This window comes from Sceloporus occidentalis, unplaced genomic scaffold (assembly GCF_023333645.1).
Source record: "Sceloporus occidentalis isolate IW3139 unplaced genomic scaffold, rSceOcc1.0.p SCAF_6, whole genome shotgun sequence".
In the NCBI taxonomy this organism is placed as follows: domain Eukaryota; kingdom Metazoa; phylum Chordata; class Lepidosauria; order Squamata; family Phrynosomatidae; genus Sceloporus; species Sceloporus occidentalis.
Window position 1 is genome coordinate 43,982,654 of NW_028316986.1, and position 22,831 is coordinate 44,005,484.

Sequence of the window (22,831 nt, forward strand, 5' to 3'; positions counted from 1 at the left end):
ATAGGGTGTTCTTAGGCAAGGAATACTCAGAGGTGTTTTTGTCAGTTCCTTCCTCTGAAATATATAGCCTACAGCATCTGTTATTTCTTGATGGTCTTCCAGCCAAGTACTAACCAGATCTAGACAAGTTAAAACAATACTTTTAAACTGTAGTTGCCACTACTGACTTTTAGAAGCCCATGATGCAGAGCAATCATTGTATCTGAGCAGAGGAACATTCTACTGCTCTTCCTTCCTTTCTTTGGTTTGTTCAACAGCATGGTTCGTCTCTCTAATTGTGCTTCTTCTTATCTTCTTTTCAAAAAGTGAATTAGGTGGAGATTCAAGCTGTGTCCTTTCAAAGGTGAGTTAAAAGGAAGAACTATGCCATTTGACTTCCTCTTTGCGTTATACACAGCTTCTCTCTGCTCCTCCATTCTGCCTATGTGCTCTCTGAAAGAAAGCTTTCTTCACAGTGGAGCCAATCAGTTGAATACAGCAGGCTAAGCTTACAAATGGATTTTTATTGTCAGCTAAGGCTCACTTTGGGGTCTAACTGGCAGGATCTAAATTTGAAAAAATAAAAATAAAACACAATCCCTGCTTCATGCTTTTAAAGGAGTGGTACAGGGGTGAGAGGAGGTGTAATACACATGAGTTTTTAATGTGGTAATCAATAAATTCTGTATTTTTCTACTTTGAAGGGTATCTAGTCCCATTGCTTTCTGCTTCAGTAATAAAAACAAAAGAAAACATATCATTACTAATGTACAGTGAATATTTCCTTTGAATGGATCCCTGACAGCTGGCATTTAGCCTATCGGGAGAAAGGACTGAGAGCTAAAGGAGTCAATGCCATGAGGATGCCCACTCTGAGGACATCTTTGGGATGATGGCCAGTTTCTTTCATTTCTCAGTGAGAGGGATTTGCAGCAGTCTTGACCCGTAGCTGTCGGCTGGGTCTTTCCTATTTGATTAGGCCAAGGGCATTTTTCTGGGATCAATTTCATTGGCAGCTGTTCTCTTGTCTCTGTGGTGCTAGTGGCTTACTATGCAAATAACGGAGCCAAGGAGATGTGCTTTTTTATTGCTAAAATAATTTTTAATTGTGTGTTTATTCTCTGCAGGAAATAGTTGACAAACATGAAGACTGGGAGGATTACTTTGCGAACTATTTTGTTCAAGTGAGTGTATGGTCTTTGCCAAAGGAAATAGCCAGGCTGCTGAATGTAATTTTGTTTGTGTAAAAAAGAGGTGTGGGTAAGAGAAGGCTTGAAGAATGTATTTTTTGTACTACAATTCCCAAAATTTCCATTTTGGACAACAAACCCCATTCTGAGGTGAAGTTTGTGAGCTGTAGCTCAAAAAAGCAACTTTACCAAGCTCAGATATGTGTGTTTGTCCCCCAACCAAAATGCTATTCCATCTTGGGCATGCTGTTGGGACTAAAGGTCACTCACCCGCCTCACTGTTTTATTGTATGACACAATTTTCTAGATGTAGGGTAATAATAATAATAAATAATAAATGCTTTATTTATATACCGCCCTTCTTCCAATCAGGGCGGTGTACAACACAATATCAAACACAATATACAAAGGCAATAAAAACACATTAAAATATACATTAAAATCACTTACTAGCCAGCACATCATTGGCCATCGGGGGGGGGGGGGGGGACTAACTAGAACTTGTATCGGGGAATGCTCGCTTAAACAGGAAGGTTTTCAAATCCTTCCTGAACTGGGCTAGGGAGGTAGCCGAGCGGAGCTCTATGGGCAGCGTGTTCCAGAGGGTCGGGGCCGAGATGGTGAATGTCCTCCTTACTGTGGAGGCTAATCTTGCCCCAGGTACCCTCAGTAGCTGCTGCCCAGATGTTCTGAGTGTGCGGGGCGGATTGTATGGGGAGAGGCGGTCCTCAAGGTATCCTGGGCCCAAGCCATGTAGGGCTTTATAGGTTATAACCAACACCTTGTATTGCACCCGGAAGTGAATGGGCAGCCAGTGGAGATCTTTAAGTACAGATGTTATATGACTGGCTCTGAATGTACCAGTAACCAGTCTGGCTGCCATATTCTGTACCAATTGTAGCTTCCGGGTATGGTACAAGGGTTGCCCCATGTAGAGCACGTTGCAGAAATCCAATCGAGAGGTTACCAGATCATGTACCACCGTTTCAAGGTCCCCCCGGCCCAGGTAGGGACGCAGCTGGCGTATCAGCCGAAGCTGATAACAGGTGCTCCTGACCGTCGCATCCACCTGAGATGTAAGGTGGAGCGATAAGTCAAGGAGCACCCCCAAACTGAGTACCGAGTCCTTTACGGGAAGCATGATCCCGTTCAGGACAGGCGGAACCACCGCCATCCCTGGGCCAGGAGAACCTATCACGAGCACCTCCGTTTTCTCTGGATTCAGACTAAGTCGGTTTTCCCTCATCTAGCCCATTACTGACTCCAGGCACGCCACGAGAGGCGAGATGCCATCCCCGGTCACTGCATCAGTCGGAGACATAGAGAAGATTATTTGGGTGTCATCAGCATACTGATAACCCTGCGCCCCATGTCTCCGGATGATCTCTCCCAGCGGTTTCATGTAAATGTTGAAAAGCATGGGAGACAGAATGGCTCCTTGAGGGACCCCAGATATAAGGGCCCTCTTGTCGGAGCACATGTCTCCCAGCTGCACCATCTGGAACCTCCCAGAGAGGTAGGAGCGGAACCACTGGAGCGCAGTGCCCCCGATTCCCACCTCTGCCAGGCGCTCCAGAAGGATACCATGGTCTATGGTATCGAAAGCTGCTGAGATGTCCAAGAGCACCAACAGGGACACGCTTCCCCTGTCGATGCCCAGACGGAGATCATCGACCAAGGCGACCATGGCCGTCTCAACCCCGTAGCCCGCCCGAAAGCCAGTTTGAAATGGGTCCAGATAATCCGTTTTGTCCAAGATCAATTGAAGCTGGATTGCAACCGCCTTCTCGATCACCTTCCCCAAAAATGGCAATAGCGATACTGGCCGATAATTATTATGCATCAGGGGGTCGAGGGAGGGCTTTTTTAACAGTGGTTTTACAGTGGCCAATTTCAAGCTGGATGGAAATTGCCCGTCCCTCAAAGATGTATTTATAATCCGGTGTAACAACGAGGTTACCACCGGTCCCCCCTGAGCCGCTAGCCATGAGGGACAGGGATCGAGGGAGCAGGTTGTCTTCCGAACGCTTCCAAGGATCTTGTCCACATCATCGGTACTAACCGACTCAAACTGATCCATTTTAATGGAGTCCACGGAGGCTCTGGATGCCTCTACCCTAGGTTCTGCTCTAATGCCGGCGTTAAGACCTTCGCTTATCCGAGAGGTTTTATCCGCGAAGAAGTTGTTAAACTGGTCACAGCAAGCCTTTGAAGGTTCAAGGATCTGGTTCGGGGCAGGAGGGAGCTGAGTTAGCTCCCTGACTACCCTGAACAACTCTGCTGGACGCGACTCCACGGACGCGACACGAGCACCATAGAACGAGTTCTTAGCTGCTCGTATCACCTCTCCGTAGTCCTCCAAAAGGCGGTCTAGGAGAGCCTTGTCGGCTAAGCGTAGGTGTTTCCGCCAGCGGTGCTCTAGCCGTCGCAGGACCCGCTTCCTTGCCCGGAGGTCTTCCGTATACCAGGGCTTACGTTTGGAAGCGGGCCTGAGAGGGCGCTTGGGAGCAATACTGTGTATAGCCCTAGAGAGACCGGTATTCCAGATACCAGTCAGGGCATCAACAGAGTCGCCGTCATTTCCAACCATGAACCCCTCTAAGGCTTCCTGGAACCTCTCAGGTTCCATCAGCCTTCGAGGGTGGACCATCCTAATAGGTCCTCCACCCCCAGGGGGGATCTGGGTAGAAGCCTTGATTTTTGCCTCCACGAGGAAATGATCCGTCCATGGCAGGGGGGAAATATTAGTTATTTCCGCCCACAGATTTTCCGCATCTGTACAAAAAACCAAATCCAGTGTATTACCCGCAAAATGCGTTGGACCCGTAATCAGCTGGGACAGGCCCATGGCCGCCATGGTATCCATGAATTCCCGAGCCGCACCGGATGGAACATAGTTGGCCGCGAAGGGGATGTTGAAGTCACCCAGGACTAACAGCCTGGGCGTCTCCAACATCAGTTCCGCAACCAGCTGTGTCAGCTCGTTAAGGGAGTCCGTTAGCGCACGGGGTGGCCGATACACCAACAGAATCCCTAGACTGTCCCTAGCCTTCAGGGTCAGGTAAATACACTCGATAAAAGAAGTTTGTCGGATGTGGTTCCTGGTGAGAGACAAGGTGTTCTTGTAGACCAAGGCAACACCCCCCTCGCCCACCTAACCTGGGCTGGTCCTTCACCGAAAACCCGGCAGGGAGGGCCTGTGCTCACACAGCATCTCCCTCAGGCCCAAGCCAGGTTTCGGTAATGCAAGCCAGGTCGCAATTACTGTCCTCCAACCGATCATGGAGGATGTGGGACTTGTTGTTGATCGACCTGGCATTGCACAGGAGCAGCGACAGGGATTGTGGCACGGTTGGAATGACCCTCAGGTCCCTTTGGTTAGGAGGGGGACCGGAAGGAGAGATAGATATTAAGCATCGATCTCGCCTTCCTCTGTAACGCAAGTCCACCTTCCTACCGCCATACCTCCCCCTGCCCCACACCACCTCAATGGGAGCCCCGCTCGCACCGATATTACCCTCTTCCTCCCCAGCCGAAGCATTCCTCACATCCATGCCCTCTCCCTCCCCCTTGCAAACCACAAGAAGAACAGAGGTGAGACACAGCAGTCATCCTCTGTTCTAGGCTGACTTGGGCACAGCCCTCTCGCCCCTTGCGCCGCTATAAAAATGCGCAACAGAGTCCTCTCAGCCGCTGCCTGATAGAAAAAGGGGCGGGCGGTGTCCTCTTTGGGGGAGGCCGGGAGCCGGCTTTATGGGGCCGCTCTCACCGGCCCCGCCCCTCAGAAACGCCGCTCCAGTGGTGAGGAAAAGTCCTCTGGGCCCAGATGGGAGGAGGGCGAGCGGTGGCGTCCTCTTCAGGGAGGCCGGGAGCCGGCTTTATGGCTTAGAATACCTATTGTAAGCAGAAGACACCACTCACAGTCAGAAAATTCTCTTAAAGTCAATGGTTCTCAGACTTTTTACCCTTGTAACCCCCTTTACATCTACATGTGGATGTTGTGCCCCACTCAGTGCAGTATATTAATCAAAGTATTTTGTTTGTTTAGTGTATGTATTTTCTCTCACACATTCATGTATATTCATATTTTAACATGAAACAGCGATGGGATGGGTGGGTAAAGAAGAGGTGACAGCTTGTGATGGGTCCTGCCAGAGGCCATGATCCAGTGAACTTTCCCACGTTCCTTCTCCCTCAGGTAGAGGTGGCTGCTCCAAGTGCACTCTTTGCTTTTCTCTTCACCTCCAGAACAGAAAAAGTTTGGGAAGCAGAGGATGAGGGAGGGAAGGAGGGGGTATCAGTACACATAGCTACACTCATATACATCAGTGCTCACAGATTTGAACACTTTCTTTCTTTCTTTCTTTCTTTCTTTCTTTCTTTCTTTCTTTCACTCACAAACACATACTCATTATTTTCTTTCTCACACAGTCACACAGAAATATTCATTCTCTTGTGTTCTCCTTCTTCCTCAGGCAAAGGTAGCTCCTAAAAACAGCCTCCTTGCCTTTCTCTTCCCCTCCAGGACAGAAAAGGTTTGGGAAGTAGTGGTGGTGGTGGTGGTGGAGTACTATTAGTAGTGGATCAGGGCCTCCAAGATTCATGACCTCTTGAACAACTCTCATACCCTGCTGTGGGTCCTGCCCCACCAGTTGAGAACAAATGTCTTAAGTAAAGCTGGTCACTTGAAACCCTAGAGAGCCATTGCAAGACTAGGAGCAGCTGAAAGCTTCTATGTGAGATGTGGGGATTCCAGAATAGCTGGGGTGAATCTGCTGTGGGTTTTATTTCAGACTTTTATAAAGCTATCTGACATGCTGGACTGATTTTGGGGATACGGTTCAACACCTTGGATAGCTCTTTTGAATAAGACATAGAGCAAATTTACCACACTCCTGATATAGGTTATTTATTTATTTCATTTATATGCTGCATTTCTCCCATTATGGGACCAAAGGCAGCTCTCAGGCAGAGTCAGTTAAAAAAAAACCCCAATGCAAGCCATTGGCTGACCTTGCATCACTGTAGAAAGTACTAAGCTCAGTGCTTTGGCTTGGTAGAAGTCTGATTCATATGTATTAAAAAGGACAATATTCTGAATAGGGTATTGGCTAATAGAAGGAAAGAGGATAGCACAAAAGTGTGGGGAGTGTGAAGTAGTAAGGTTGATGTGGAAGTACTGGCACAAGTCTCCACCAGTGTTTCTATGGGAGATAGAGAAGACATCTCTCTTACTCATGGTGTGAAACAACATTGCTGCATTTTGTGGACTACTGATAGGCTTCTTGAATGTGCCTGGTTCATTCTGGTTGCTCTTAAGCACCAAGAGAAGAAGCAGCAGCTGGGTCCACAGCTTAAGGCTGCTCCTTCCTTCTGTGATGCTCAAGACCAACTGGAATGAGCCTGAACTCACTTCTACAGCTTCTCAGCCACCAGGAAGATGATACTACATCCTGTAGTCCCTCAACTGTTGCTGAACAATGATGTGGTAGCCTCACAGAAGGATGTACAAGATACATTCTTCTGCATCATGTAACTCCTAGTTACACTCATATATATCACCAAAGGGATGCCAGCCACTGATTTCTATGATGATTTTATAGGCAACCATTACTCCTTGTTGACAGGTAGTGCTTCCCCTTGATGAAAAGCCTTTATCTCTTGCAGCCTAAATGTGATAAATGCTCAAAAACTCAGTTTTCTATATGATAGCTACATCTTTTTTTTTAAGTGTTCATGTGAGCACTTCTTCATTGCATTGGAATTATTAGAATTTGGGAAGAATATAGCTTAGCTGTTGTATCATTCTGTCTCTCCTGTTTTAGTATCCAGAAATAAATGCAGTTCAGCTGCAGAGGATCCTGAACAATGTGTCATGGACAAGTAAGTATGACAGTGTTATCTGGATAGTAATTTAATTATTTATTGGGTAAGTGCATATCCTTCCTTTGCATCCATGAGCTCAAGACAGATTACGCAAAGTTTCTTCTCCCTACTTTATGCTCACAACAATCCTGGGCCTTTTCACACTACAGAACACACATACACACAATAATATACCATAGCTCTATGATTCAACTTTAAATGCCATGGCTGCATCTCTTAGAATCCTGGGGTTGTAAATGCAGAGGCCTTAGAGCTCTTGGCAAAGGATTCTAAAGTATCCCCATGGTGCTCCAGATGTTATTAAACTGCAACTCTCAGGAGTCCTAGCTAGCATATCTAATGGTGACAATGTAGTAGACCATTCAGAGAGCTGCATGATTTCTATTCCTGATACAGGTGTAGACATGAACCAATAAGAGCAATCTAGTCACAAATATGAAAAGGTCAAAATGTGTTGAAAAAGGCTGAGTATATAGCCAGTAGTGTAGTAGAGCCATGACTCTCAGGAAATGAATACTGGGACTTTTGGATGAACAGGGGTGATGGCATCATTTGCTACCCACTAAAGCTTCCCTATGTTCCTACATTATTGGAGGAGAGGGATTTTCTTTGCAATAATATATTGTTCTGAGCTGTCACTATTCTCATAAAAAATAATTCAAGGTAGATTGAGTGGCAATTAAGAAGCATTCACTGCACAATAGACCTGTTTGTGGTAGAGAGGAAAACTGCTAGAATTGGTTTGTGGTGTTGGTTAAAAAAAAGTGCCATGAATTTTGAATTCACCTTGGCTGTGTGGCTATGGTGACTGTCCTGATGAGTTCCTCTGCTTTAAAATTGACCACAACAACACTGACAATAGCAATTGGGAAAAGTACATGTAACAGAAGAGGTAGCATTGCTCAGGAGTCAAGAAATTAAGAACACAGAGAAAGAGTCAGAAAGAACTTGAAATCTGGCATGTTCAGGCAACAGCCAAGAATTGATCTAAGATCACTGTTGACCATGATTATATCTGACCAGAATCATCAATGGGGACAAAGTACTAAACAGAACCATGCATAAGGATGTTTATCACACTATACCCTTAAAGTGCCACAATTCCAGTTTGACTCCTCTAGCTGCCTCCTGTTGCATTGTGGGATTTGCAGTTTTAAGGAGGGGTGCCTGAGAATTCTAAATACCCCTCCTTAAAACTGCCAATCCCAGAATGCAACAGGAGGCTGCTAGAGGAGTCAAACTGGAATTGTGGCACTTTAAGGGTATAGTGTGATAAGGACAGATAACCATCAATCACTGAATGTTGCCTAACACATTGGAGTGATTCTTTACAGTTCTGTGGGAGCTGGAGATTTCCTATATGGTACTGGCTGGCACACCCAATCTTAAAATCAATACTCTCAATTTGCCAGTGAAGTACACAGCTTCAAGCATACACTGGAAGCTGCAACAGAAGGAGGGAAACTGCACACCAGAAGGAAACAATGGTGCGTGCTCCCATGGCATGCGCCCCGTGCGCCTCTGCCACACCACTGTGGGCATGAGCCACATTCATTTGAGCATCCACATTTTTTCCCTTCTGCATGGGGGGCGGGGGAGGGGTCCAGAATGGATCCCCAGCATAAGGGAACAGTACACTGTATTTGAAAATTGACCTGAATCCAACTGATAAAATTACAATCCAACCAATTTTAACCATTTGTTCATTTACAAGTGGAGACTGTTGTGTCAGTCTTCTTTATCTTCTCACAAGGCTGATGCTTGTGTTGGAAAAGCTAAAAAAAATTGTTGTTGCTGTTGTTGTTGTTGTTGTTAACTGCCTTTGAGTCTATCTCGACCCTGTGGATGAGACATCTCTAAGGTCCAAAACAGACTGCAGAAATAATCCAGTTTGAGACTGCTTTTGTTGTTGTTGTTGTTGTTGTTAACTGCCTTTGAGTCTATCTTGACCCTGTGGATGAGACATCGCTAAGGTCCAAAACACACTGCAGAAATAATCCAGTTTGAGATTGCTTTAACTGCCCTGGCTAAGTGCTAGAGAATCATGGGAATTGTAATTTGTTGTGGCACCAAAACTCTTTGATGGAGAAGGCTAAATGTTTCACAAAACTACAATTCCCAGAAATCCCTACCATTGAGCCAGGGCAGTTAAAGCAGTCTCAAACTAGATTATTTCTTCTGTATGTTTTGGATCTAATACTCTCTATCCTCTGCTATGCTTATGTCCTGCAAAACAGTACTGCATCTTTATTCAATGCCCATGTCCAAAGCCTGTGTTGAGAAGCAGCTGTATTTACTATTGGTATCCACTTTTCTTGATAGAAAGCCATAATAACACCAGTTAATTCTGCTGGCATTGTATCTTACATCTTCAGGTTCCACCAGGAATCATTATGTCTGGCTATTTTCCTATAACCTTAGATATGATTTTTTTAAAAAGAACTAATTTGATAAATTGATTATTCCTAAAGTAATATCTAGTGCACACAAGTATAATTTGAACAGAATGTTTTTTCTGCAGATCATACTGGATTTTAAACCTTCTATACTTAGTAGGCAACTAGGCTTGCCCAAACCACTTTCTGTTTGAGGTTAAGAACAAGTTGAAGCCTGCTTCCATTTCATGTACAAAAGCTAACTGAGTTGGAAATTTAGGGTTTTAAAAAAAACTGGTCATGGTAATATCACCACCTCCATTTTATGAAAGAAGAATAAAAGCATGACAGGGTTCAGAATCATCAGCATGTTTCAAGACATACCTGTGTGACCATTGTTCAGAATCTGGAGAATATATATTTTAGATGGCAAGTTAACTCACAGTATCCTTCAGCCAACATGGCAGCTGGGGGATTCTGGACACCGTAGTCTAAAAACGAATATTTCCAAGTTTAGCTTATATCTTGATTCTGTGATACAGACTGAATTCCTAAGATTAAAACAAAAGTTGTATTAGGGAACAGAGAACTCATCTTAGGTCTCCTAAATTTCTTACCATTTTGCTTTTTTTGTGTGTCCTACTTGTGAAGAATTATCCCTTTGGAATCCTCTTTTTCCACAATACAATTTGTTAATCACTGCCAATGTTTCAATAAGATATATATTATGCTTCTGTCTGTCATCCACATTCCAACTGTTCACACTTTTATAATGCTGAATAGTCATAGTCTGCTAATAGCTGTATGATTTTATATTTCTGAACCTCAGGTATGCATGACATTAGGGTGAAATGAGAATTTTGCAGGGGGCTGTATCTTGGAAATGATGTGGTTCTCTGAATATATGAGTATTTAACTGCAATAGGGCAAGAAGGTTGGCGGGTTTCTGAAAGGCATAATGAAAATGAGGCAGATAGCTTTTTACTTTCCTAAACCTGCCTAGTTGACTCTTTCTCAGCTTAAGATGCTTAAAAATTGAGATCTTCATAGGAAGCCCTTCTCTTTGTCCCACCACCCACACAGATATATCTGATAGGAACATATGAGAAGCCTTCTCAGTGGCTGCTCTCAGGCTCTGGAACTTTCATCCCAGAGAGGTTAGATTGGCCTTTGTTGTGTATTTTCAAGTTGTTTCTGATTTAGGGCAACACAGAGCTGAACCTATCAAGGTGTTTTCTAGGCAAGATTTATTCAGAGCAGGTTTGCCTTTGCCTTTCTCTGACATGGAGAATGTGTGAATTGCCCAAGGTCACCCAGTGAATTTCGATGGCTAAGGGAAGAATCGAGTCCTGCTCTCCAGGATCATAGTTCAGTGCTGAAACCACAACACTATGCTGGCACCCTCCTTTATACCTTTCTGCACCCAGATGAAGGCCTTTTTATTCTGGCAAGCCTTTGAGAATTGATTTTTTAACAAGAGAAAACAGGCCATCTCTAATGTGCAGGATTATTTTATAATTATGTTTTTGCTTTCTAACTTTTGTCTGCTGCAAATTTTAACCACCGTACAACTTTTGTATCCAGGGGACTGGTGGCCATAGTTTTATTTACCCAAATCCAGAAAAACTGGTCTCTCTAGGCAACTTCCAGTTACCCAGCAGAAGATAACCAAGGAGTCGTGCTGGACAGGGATGTAGCCGGGGGGGGGGGGGTCTGTGCGGTCCGGACCCCCCCTTCTGTGAGATACAATTAATGGTGCATGCCGCCGTGCCCAAGCCCCATTATAATAGTGGCACTTAGCCCCACCCCACCCTTCCCAAATTCCTGGCTACATCCCTGTGCTGGAGGATCTTGAGATGGCTAGAGAGACCATCTCTGTAGGCATCTAGAGCTCCTTCAGTGTGCCTCTGTGGTCAACTTCTGCAGGAAATTTGGTGTTTGCTGTTAACCATGGCTTCACTTATGTATGGTTATCATGGGAGTAGAATTCCTACAGACACAAGGTTCATGATGTATATAATTATTTAACTCTTGTAAGCTGTTTTGAGGCCCGAACTGGGAAAAGACATGATATAAATAAATGTAATAAAAATATAAATGAAATAATAATAATAACAACAATATAGTGGTACAGTGGGTATTTGGTATCTCCTGGAGTTTAATTCCAGGATCCCCCCAGTGGATACAAAAAACCATGGATGCTCAAATCCCATTAAATACAATGGCATAGTAAAATGGTGTCCCTTATATAAAATGGCAAAATCCAGGTCTGCTTTTTGGAATTTATATATTTTAAAAATATTTTCAAGCTGTGAATGCTTGACTCCGTGGATAAAAAAAAATCTATGGATATGGAAGGCTGACTGTGGTACTAGTCATGGCTCACATTGCAAAGTTGCACAATGCTCATCTTTTCAGGAGAGGAGCAGCTATGTAACTACATCTCTGGGCTCATTGGGCAATTGGAGTCAGCTGTATGGCTGCTGTGCAATGACCCCAATATACATGTTCCAATGTGCAATGTGTCTCAAAGCACAGTGTGTTGTGATGCACAACATATACCAGTGTGCATCTGGACACACTGCACATCAGGACATATTGCACATATGGACAGGTTGTACAGTGGGACATGTTTCATCGTGGTCTGCTGTGCCTTGTTGCAATTTGCTAGCACAGCTGCATATCAAATCAGTGATGTAGCACCATCATCCCAAAGATACACATTGTGGCCTTTATGAAGGATCTTGGATTACAGCAACACCACCAATTCCTTCATTTAAAAGAATGTCCTGCCTTTCTGAGTTTTTAAAAATATATTTTCATGGTTTAACGAGAATATTTGCAGCATTCATATTTCAGTTTCCTAGGTGTATCTTTAAAAACATTTTACACAAATGTCTTAAAAATAATAATCAGCATGTTGTAGGTACAAGTTTCAAAATGGTTCAGCATTTCTAATCTTAACTGTTCCACAGTGGAATAAAAAGAAGCGTAAAAACAAACAGACAAATCAACAATCATCAGTGAGAATAACCAATAAACAGGCTAGCTGAATTCTAATTCATAAATGGATAAGCTCTGAAACTGTTGAGAAAGTTAATGAGATAAAAGCTTTTGTGGCTCAGGTTCAGAGTAAACACAAATGAAAGGGGGTGGGAATCACAAAGCTTTAAATTGTTAAGGGTTGCCTGTCTTTTTAGCTTCCTCAGGAGTGTGGGTGCATGGTCTTTTTTTTTTCTTTGTCTGCTCTTGAGTATCTTCCCAAACCCAAAGTAACCCATCAGCCATTGGGAAATCTATAAGGAAGCTAAGCAGGCTGTGCAGCTCATCTTTTATTCTTCATAGGCAATCAATTTTAAGGCTTTCATTTCCAAACTTTACAGTGCATGATTCATATTTAATAAACAGGGCTATAATGAGATTAAAACATCGTAGGTTGCTGTAGAGAAGGGATCCGTGAGTTATGAGCCTGGCGCTTCCTCCATGGAAGTCTGCAGGCAATCTATAATCATGATTTGCAACAAGATTAGACTTCCTTTCTGTTTCATTTCTTGTCATTCATGTATCGCTATGAAAGCTTGCCTCCATACTTTAAACTCGCCTATCTCTGCCTCTGCAAAATGCAGAGAAAGGGGGGGGGGGGAGAACACAAAACTGTCAGATTTATCCATGTCCTTGTTCTACTGAAGCCAGTAGAGCTATGCAAGGGACAACTCAAGCACAAAAAAAAAAAAGGGGGGGGGGGCGAATCCTGAGATCTGTAGTTTTGCAAGGTCTTTAGCCATCTTTGCCAAAGATTGCTGGTGTTTCACAAAATCATAAATCCCAGGATTCTGTAGGATGGAGCCAGGGCAGTTACAGTAGTGTCAAATTGTATGATTTCTACAGTGTAGATGCACCCTTAGAAGCCTGACTGGTGTTTACATTGGCTTCAAGTCTCAAAACATAAAACACTCTTACAGTTTTATTCACTTTGTTCACGTGCTTAGTTTAAACTGTTTTAATTTGTTTTAAACTGTTTGTAGTTGAATATGTTTTAGATAATAAATTTTATTGTTCTAATATGTTAAAATTTTAAAATTGAGTTCTTTGGATATAGGGCAGGATATAATCATATTAATAAAATTAAAACAAACATTTACGCTTTTTCTCTTTCCCTTTCCAGGTCTTCAAAACTATGGGTTAAGATTTAGGATGGATACCTGTCAGAGTATCTTGGCCCTCCTAGATGTATCCTGCCTTTGACTATTACCACTTTGCTGCATACTAATTATAATTATAATTATTTCTTACGGGCCTCTCCCTATGGAGATGACTGAACTGAAGGAAGGGATTCATCCCTTTCTTTAACCATTTCTCAGTCCTGAACAATAAAAATTCAGCTCTTTTTACCTGTAGGAAAATAACTGCATGGGGAGGAGAAAGGAAGATTGCATTTTGTAGAGAGGTGGGATATAAATAAATTTTATTATTGTTTATTATTATTAAGATAACAGGCTGTAAGATCAGGTAGTGGTGTGTGTGTGAGTGTAACATACACACAGAGAACTAAGGGCAAGAGCATCACAGGCCCTGAGATTTCAGGGCCAAAGCCTGAAACCTAGAAATCGCCTTGAGTGACCAGTCACACTTTGGGAGGAGAGGCGAGGAAATGGCCCAGTGTCTACCTGCAATGTCTACACCAGCCACTCTGAAGCAGGATATAGCAGTGTAGCACTGCAGGACACAGGGGAAAATATTTTCAATGCAACACTCTTGTCCTGAGATTCCTTCCCTAACCCTGAGGACCAGAGAGATGGGCCAGATCATGTGATGTGGAAATCCTAATACCAATACACTCATATACAGTGGGACCTTGGTATCTGTGGGGGATAAGTTCTGGACCAGCACCACCATCACCACACCACCACCCCCGCAGATACCAAAGACCATGGGGTCTCAAGTCCCTTTGTCCCCAGTGGTGGCATGTGCCCAAACAATTGGGGACAATGAGGGCTTGCCATCTGCAGATGCATAAACACACAGATGAGAAGCCTATGGATAATGATGCCCCACTGTGTATGAATGATATCCTGCCTTTCTTCCATGATTTAATGTCAAGAAAACATATTGAGGGAAAGCCTAATACATATGCACTCTCATATATGAATGATATCCTGCCTTACTTGCTTGATAGAACATAAAGAAAGCATAATGAGGGGTTTTTGGAGTGCCTCCTGTCCAGGTGCTGACCAGAGTCAGACTAGCTGGTCTGGACCCTTCAAGGCTATTGCACTGAGACCAGATTGGGGATGCCTGCTGTATTTCATAAGAAAAGTCATATTAGCCTCATTTAACCATAACTTTAAATATCCAAACTTTGGAAAGAGTGTGAACACACTTGTCTCACCAAGAGGAATGGTGGGTGCACTAAGTTGTAAGGGAGAAAGGAGGCTCCCCTCTGGGGTGTTGTGTGTATATGCATTTGTGTTCTAATTTGTATTTAAAGCATGCTTGGCAACCTGGCTCAGACCCTTAAGAAGGACCGGTGTGCTGGGATGTGTCTGCATAACCAAGTTGCCCTTATAAATAATTCATATGAGTAAACAGTGTGTGTGTATTTTTCCTCCCATGAATACTCACTCCCTTGCCTGCTTATGAAGGGGCAGGTTTTGCTGTCTTTGAAATCACTGAGAAAATACTCATTGATTTTTAGGAAATGGAAGAACAGCTCCTAAAGTAGAGTTGAAAGACCCCTGGAATCAATATATGGCTATGAGTTTGGGTGCATTAGCTTGTGGGTCACATTTTTTAGCGAAAACACAGAAGGAAATGAATAAATAAATCCCTAGGGGTTTCTGTATTTTTAATCCAAATAATCAGGCTTCCCCGCTCTCAGATCGAGCTAAACCATCAGTCTCTGTAATTCTCTCTCTCTCTGATTATATTCCATATGTTAAGAACAGCAACGCCGAGGAAACATTTGATTTTTTTTATCTGAGAGCAGTGAAGTCATTTATATATGTGTGTATACATATTTGTGTTTGGTTTTTTTTTACAATTTTGTTCTCTTCCTCCTTCCCTTGAAATTCTTTTAATATTATGTATCTTAACAACACAATTTAGCTTAATAGCACTGGTACTTTGAGCCTTCAAGAATTCAGAATCCTGTGGAAGAAGCTGCTTCTTTACCAGGTACAGAAAGACACATGTCAAGAGTAAGTTATGGGTATTAGCATGGCAGGCAAGGGGTGAAGTTTCAGCGGGTGGAGATAAATGACTTGAAGGCTTCCTCACCTTTGGCTTCAGCTTTACATGGAATTACAATGGACAACTGCATGTTCCATTCCCTATTAACACTAGTCCTTTGGTTCACCTATGGAGGGCACAGAAGGGGTAACAAGAGGGCAACAGTTATGCATAAGACAGTTCTACTGCCACTGCCCATAGTGGCATCATTTTGAAGGTGACAGAAACAAAGCTTGAAAAAATCCCCTGTAGCCATGGTGACTGGAGGGCTCTAGGATTCTGTAAAGTAAAGCCTCATTGTTGAACCTGGATATGTTAAATAGAAGGTCCCTTGTGAACCTTTGTCACCAAAAAAAAGGACAAACATACATTGTATTCTCATCCCTCATCTTAGACAAGAAATTATAAATATGGCAGTGTATGGATAGGCTAGGCTAGTAAATTCTGAGGATGGGTTTGCAAGGACATTCTCCATTTGGCTTGTGCAGCCTTCCTTGGAAATTATTCTGCTTCTCAATTGTCCTCAGTTAGATATATGATTGTTATATGTTTGTCATATAAATGAGAAGGAACAACTCTGCTCAAGGAAGGCCTAGCTGATTACTGAGGACAGTGGCCCTCCACACAGTGATTTTATTTTCATCTTTATCATAAATATTTTCGGACAGGACATTTTCCGAAAAAGAGACATTCACCAAACAGGAACTTTGGAACAAGCTGAGTTGCATGCAGCTGTAAAAGATATTGGTGAGTATTGAAACTATTTTTCATAACATTTTACCAGAATCCATGTTTTATTCTTAAGTTGGATATGGAGCAGTGAGGTTGCAGAGTTCACAAGAAAAAACATCTGAGTCCTTTAAATGTTTGTTCTTGAAGTTTCTGTACTGATTAAATTTCATAAATGATAAACTGTAAGTGGGGAGTAATAGTGGCTATGGTTATAGCTCAATGGTAATACCTTGAACACAGAAATGTCATGACCATTTCCCATCTCTTGGAGCTCTCCAGGGGCCTCATAGATTAGCAATAATGTCCTTCCCCAAAGAAATAACAACAAAACGAAATAGAAAGTGTTGGAAGACTACTTCCGGTTTTTAAAAGCAACAACACAGCTTGGATTAATTTTTTTTTTTTTTAATGTGAGTGGTAAGCATGTCAGGAGCTGCACTTTCCCATTCTGATAGAAACCAATGCAGACAACATTCTTGTCTGGCAAGAACTTCACACCTTTTTGATATGAAGCAGTTGTTATTTGCACACAAAGAATATGGAAGACATTTAAAACTATTATTAACTTCCAGTGTCTGGGTCTGATATGACCTACTGGGTTTTCCTCCTTAAAATGAACAGATTCAGAAGATTAATTTTTCCTCCCAAAGTTTTTTTAAAAATACATTTGATTAAAATGGCTGTAAAGGTGAATGATTGTAAAATATATGTAGCTTTGTTAGATGAGATTAGTGTAGTTTTTAATGCTGCTCTCATTAGAATGTAATGAACTTAATTTTAATTTGAAATTAACAAATCAAGTTTATGGATGCTATACCTAAAAACTATATAGGAAAAGAAATGAAAGTAGACTTCATTGCCATTTATTTACTGTACCATTTGACAAGATCAAAACTGGAAGTGTAATATCCATCATCTTTATTGCTACCATTGTCTTTGTATGAGAGACAATATGGTATTGCAGAAATTCAGGCTCAAATCTGCATTCAGCCATTAAGCTGAATCCTCTTAATGGTGTACAGGTAAATTCTGAAGTGCTTGTGCTCATCAGGACAGCCATGCTCCCAACAGGAATGGAAAGAACATTAAAAATATTTGAAAATGTGTTCCTTTTTTTTTTTTTTAAATGTATTTCAAATGTTGAAGAACCCCGATGAGAAGAATCCTGGCCTGATGAGAATCTTTGCAGTTTGGGACTTATTCCATGCAAAATTAGCACATGGTGGTTTTCTGCAGAAAACAGTGTTTTCTGCATGGAAAATAATATTTCAATACAGGAATACTAATCACTGCACAGAAAAAGCTGTTTTTGGTGAAGAAAATACTGATGGGGAATTTATTTGTGTGTAAAATTCACACATGGTTGATTTAAATATAAAACATGATTTTCTAAGATTACCCACTGTCATGGACCTCCTTAGAGGAGAGGTGGGATAGAAGTGTGATATATAATCAAGTCTAGAACTATTTGCATCATGTTTGTAAAAGGAAGACAGAAAATAAGTTTAATTTTTTTTTTGGGGGGGGGGGGTATTTTTGTAAAGGTATCTCCCTCAGCAATGAACTCTGTAGGTTGTTGGCATTCCGCTATGGGGATCCTCACCTGAAAATCACCTTTGACAGCTTTGCCTACTTTGTGCTGCGTCTGGAACTCATGATGGGTGAGCAGGACTTCTTTGACTATATGTGTTTCTTGGCTAGGTCTCCTGTCTGTAAAACACTTTGGTTTAGGCCTCCTAGTTCTGTTACTAGGGACATTATTTCACAGTTTTAAAAAATGACTTACTGCTGCCAAATTCATTTCAAATTTGGGATACATCAAGATTTTATCACACATGTTTTTGCCACCGATGCTGTCAGGCAGGTGCATCCCAGGTAACATCTGGCTAGATTTCTGAGTTCAGCTAGCCAAACTCGGAGCTTCCCAGCTTTGCAAATCAGCCAGCTGAACTCGGATTCCAGCTGGATGTTACCCAGGATGCACTCACCCTGCAGCATCAGTGGCAAAAATGTGTGCAATAAAATCTGGATGTATCCCGAATTCAAATTGAATTCGGCAATGGTAAATTGTTTTTTTAAACTGTGAAATAATCTCCCCAGTCACAAAGAGTCATCCAAAAAACAGAGTGGGTTAGGGATGAATAAATCCATCCATTTTGCTTTCTCCCATATTCAAGTCATTAAAATTCTAGCTCTTTTGCTCCTGATTATGAAGAGATTTGTGGATTTGGGTTTATTCTCCACGGGTTCTACACCGGAGTGGTTAGCAAAAAGCAACGTCTTCATGAATTAATTCATGTTTGGTTATCCCCAAGGAGTTGCTGCCATCTTTTCATTCATCCTCTTTGTGTTTTAATTAAAATCTGCCAACAAATATGGAAAACAAAGCATTGGCCCAAAGATTGGAAGTGATCAATATATAATTCCATCCACAGAAAAGGAGATACGAACATTTGCAGTAATTAAAGAACTATTGCACTAATTTCTCATGATTTTACAGTGAAGATTCCAACCATATATGGAACGAAATATCCCAGAGATGCAAGCTGGTTTTAGGAAATGAAGGGGCCCTAGCGATCACATTGCAAACATACTTTGCCCATGATCATATCTTATATAGAGCTGATCCCACTCTTTCTGATCCCAGGGTGGCAGCAATGGACCTTGCTTTTTCTTTGTGAACCAACAAATTAGTTTCTCTCATTTCTTCTTCTTCACAGAGGCCTTTCATAATATGAGTAAAGATGGCAAAGGGATATATCTCCAAGAATCTGAGGTAAGGACATATACATAGCTCTTGTAGAGATCAGACTCTATTTTTCTTCTATAGTCTTTGCTCTATCAATCCTTGATATATATGTACCAAGGTTTTCATATAATGCTATCGAGTGTTGCTGTGGCAATCATTAGGGTTGCTGAAGTGAAAACTGGAAAAAGCTCCTGAACCTTTAATAGTTGTGTAGAAAAGGAAATTTCAGGAGGTGGTGCTTGTTACCTGGTTGTAAGATGAGCAACACACAACACATGCTGAAGTTACCTCTTCTGCATAAGATACAGGAGCCCTCTCGGTTTTTCAATTTGCCAAATCCACCACTAATACATGCTGCTTATTGGCTGCTCCAGCTACTCAGGTGTTATATGTTTCTTGTGGCCAAGACTTTTCTTTTAAGAAAGGGACACCCCAATGTAAACTCAGTGGCATTACTAGGGTTGGTGTCAGCCCAGTGTGTTATCTCATGCTGTCATCTCAAAGCAGACAGCTCTCCAGACTACATGGGGGGAGAGAGCAAGAGGGGAAGGGACATGAGGGGGCAGTGGAAGGAGAAGCTAAAGGGGGCAGGAAGAAGTGCTTGCCATTTGTTCTTACCCTTGCTGCCCTCCCTGTCTTAGCCAAGCTGCCTGGCACACCTGTCTGCCCACTATGGCTGCTAGTGAGGGCGGGGTGCTTCTGTTGCCCAGCAGCCCTCTTGGGACTGTTGGGGCTGCTGACTGGGCCAGGAAAAGGATGACAACAAAATGGAGGGCAAAGTGGTCCATGCAGCCACTGATAAGATGGGGTGGGGGTGAGCTTCAGTGGTGGCCATGTACTCCTCCCCTTCCCTGGCCACCATCACTTTCCTCTCCTGGCCCAGTCAGTAGACACCATAGGCACCCTGGCTGGTGGAGGGAGTGGCTGGGAGTGGTCTATGGATGGATGGTGAGTGACCACCTCACTGGGTGTTCACATCCCTCTGAAGTGTGGCCTGCTGTGATCCACATCTCCTGCACCTCCCTAGTGACGATCTTGTCTAAATTCCTTATCTGCAGAAGGATTAAACAACTGAATCCATTTCACTTTCTTATTTTGCAGTGGATGATGATGACCCTCTATTCATGAACTGAAGCAAAGAGAAGAGTTGGTTAGCCTTTAAAAGAGTATAGGAGGCACTTTCTTATCAATTTTCTATCAACTTTCCAGACTTGCTATTTTTATGGAATTTGGAGAGATTTTATTCATTATTATTAGTTTCATGATTACCTTTTGGGGATTGCTCATGACTCAAGCACTTACTGTCTTAATGGCCAGAAGAACATACATTTAGCATACTAATCAATCACCTTTGAAGAAGTATGTTAAATAAATGCCTTTATTCTAAAGCTAAATCTATGATACAGCTCAGCCAGGTTTTTGAATAGGAGCAGGGGAAATTCAGACACTGGTTGGCATCTTGTTGGTTAGTCCCAGCTAGAGCAGACTCATTCAAATAATTGTTGAACAGTGAGTCAGCATGTAGATGAATACTGAGTCAATCTGTAGATAAATCCAGCTGTCTATTTATGTCAGAATTAAAACAGGTGTTAGGTCTATCTGTGTTAAGCCATGTATCATTTCAAATCTTTGCTGTTAATCAGGTTTTGGATCAGAGCATGTGTTGTTATAATTTCACTAAAAAAACAACAAAAAACCCATCACAGACAAAATGCCCTACAAGATATACTGTAATGCCACCTTGGGTGCATCTACACCCAAGAAATAATGCAGTTTGACACTACTTTAAGTGCTGTAGCTCTATCCCATGGAATCCTGGGATTTGAAGTTTTACAAAGTCTTTATACTTCACTGCCAAAGAGTGCTGGTATCTCACCAAACTACACATCCCACTTAAAGTGGTGTCAAACTACATAATTTGTGAAGTGTAGATGCATCTCTGATCTCAAGGGCAATCTTCTCTCACGTGACCCTGCTTAAAGTTCAGAACTGACTTTGGAACCCTTGCTGTGTCATCATGGGAGAAGAGATGCACAGCTACAAGAAACAAGACCTTTTTTTGGTAGTGTATAAGGTTTACATTCCCAGGAATCTCCCTTCACCTCCCAGCTCCCTATTTGAATGTTTTAGAACTTTATTGAAGATCTATTTTAAAAATTCAAGGAAGTGTTAAAAATTTGATTGATTTTCTGTATTATAGACTTGGATGCAGTTTTAGGAGAAAAGGCGGGATATAAGTGCAATAAGTAAATAAATAGTTTTCTGTTTTTAAATTGGTATGGTTGCATTGCTGCTTTCAGTTTTTCAATGTTCTTTCAAAGTTTAACATAGCTTTGTGTTTTTATGACATTTACTATTTCAATTGCGATTGTATTTATTACTTTGCTAAACTGCCTCGAATGCTTTTATCAGAAAGACTAATAATGGTTTTATTGCTGTTGTTGTTAGCTGCCCTTGAGTCAGTTCTGACTCATGGCAACCCTATGGATGAGAGATCTCCAATAATTCCTGTCTTCCACTGCCTTGCCCAGATCCTGCAAGCCCTTGCCCATAACCCCCCCGATTGAGTCTATCCATCTGGTTTGTTTTCTTCCTCTCTTTCTTCTACCCTCTATCTTTCCTAGCATTATAGTTTTTTCTAGTTATCCATGCCTTCTCATTTGTGGGCAAAGTACAATAGTCTCAACTTGATTATCTTAGCTTCCAAGGAGAGCTCTGGTCTGATCTGTTCAAGAACCCATTTGTTTGTCTTCTTGGCTGTCCATGGTATCCTTAGTACTCTTCTCCAGCACCACATTTCAAATGATTTGATTTTCTTTCTGTCTGCTTCCTTCACTGTCCAGCTTTCACATCCATACATAGTAATTGGGAATACAGTGGCCTGGACAATTCTGACTTTAGTGTTCAGTTGTATGTCTTTGCTCTTCAGTATCTTTTCCAGTTCTTTCATAGCTGCTCTTCCCATTCCTAGTCTTCTTCTTACTGTATATACTCATGTATAAGTCTAGAAATTTTAGTCAAAAAATTAACCCACAAAACCTAAGTTGACTTATCCACTGGTCAATGTAAGTACTGTACTTTGACTCTTATAAAAAAGGGACTATTCCCTGGTGAAAGGCAAGAGTATAATTTGTCATGGAACCACTGACTCCGCGTCTTCTCTCTCATCCATCCAGCCTTTAGTGCGAGAGCAAACACTTATGCCTGCTAGAATTTTGTAAGTTCTTTGCCATTGTTTTCCTTTGCTTCATCTTTAAGATCCTTTGTTACATGCCCCTAAGTTTTAACCTTGATTTATCCAGCGGTCATATCAAAATCCATAATTTTGGTCCTAAAACCTGCCCTCGACTTATAGATGAGGTTGACTTATAGTCGAGTGTATACACTATTTCTTGACTGCATTCTCCATTCTGATCAGTGTTTGATCCTAGATATGAGAATTCTTTAACTGTTTCAATTTCCTTACTGTCTAGATTGAATTTGTGCATTTCTTCCGTGCTCATTATTTTTGTTTTCTTTATGTTCAGTGTTAGACCATCCTTTGCACTTTCATCTTTGACCTTCCTTATTAACTGTTCCAGTTCCTGAATGTCTTCTGCTAATATTATGGTGTTGTCCTCATATCTTAGATTTTATACAGGCTGGTAAAAAAGTGTGCAAAAATGAGCATCAACCTATCATTGTAACATATC

General features: G+C 42.0%; 1 protein-coding gene across 1 annotated transcript in view; it reads left to right on the plus strand.

The window, feature by feature from the left end:
- Nucleotides 1-21,416, plus strand: part of CAPN14 (calpain 14) — a 55,526-nt gene extending 34,110 nt beyond the window's left edge. Inside the window, exons 12-20 of the mRNA XM_089529440.1 lie at nucleotides 307-343; nucleotides 1,107-1,163; nucleotides 6,995-7,052; nucleotides 13,596-13,660; nucleotides 15,536-15,604; nucleotides 16,327-16,405; nucleotides 17,935-18,051; nucleotides 19,111-19,166; nucleotides 20,241-21,416. Of these exons, the coding sequence (XP_089385566.1) occupies nucleotides 307-343; nucleotides 1,107-1,163; nucleotides 6,995-7,052; nucleotides 13,596-13,660; nucleotides 15,536-15,604; nucleotides 16,327-16,405; nucleotides 17,935-18,051; nucleotides 19,111-19,166; nucleotides 20,241-20,267 (565 nt within the window). The 3' untranslated portion in view covers nucleotides 20,268-21,416. The remainder of the gene's footprint in view (nucleotides 1-306; nucleotides 344-1,106; nucleotides 1,164-6,994; nucleotides 7,053-13,595; nucleotides 13,661-15,535; nucleotides 15,605-16,326; nucleotides 16,406-17,934; nucleotides 18,052-19,110; nucleotides 19,167-20,240) is intronic.
- The last annotated feature ends 1,415 nt before the right edge of the window (nucleotides 21,417-22,831 follow it).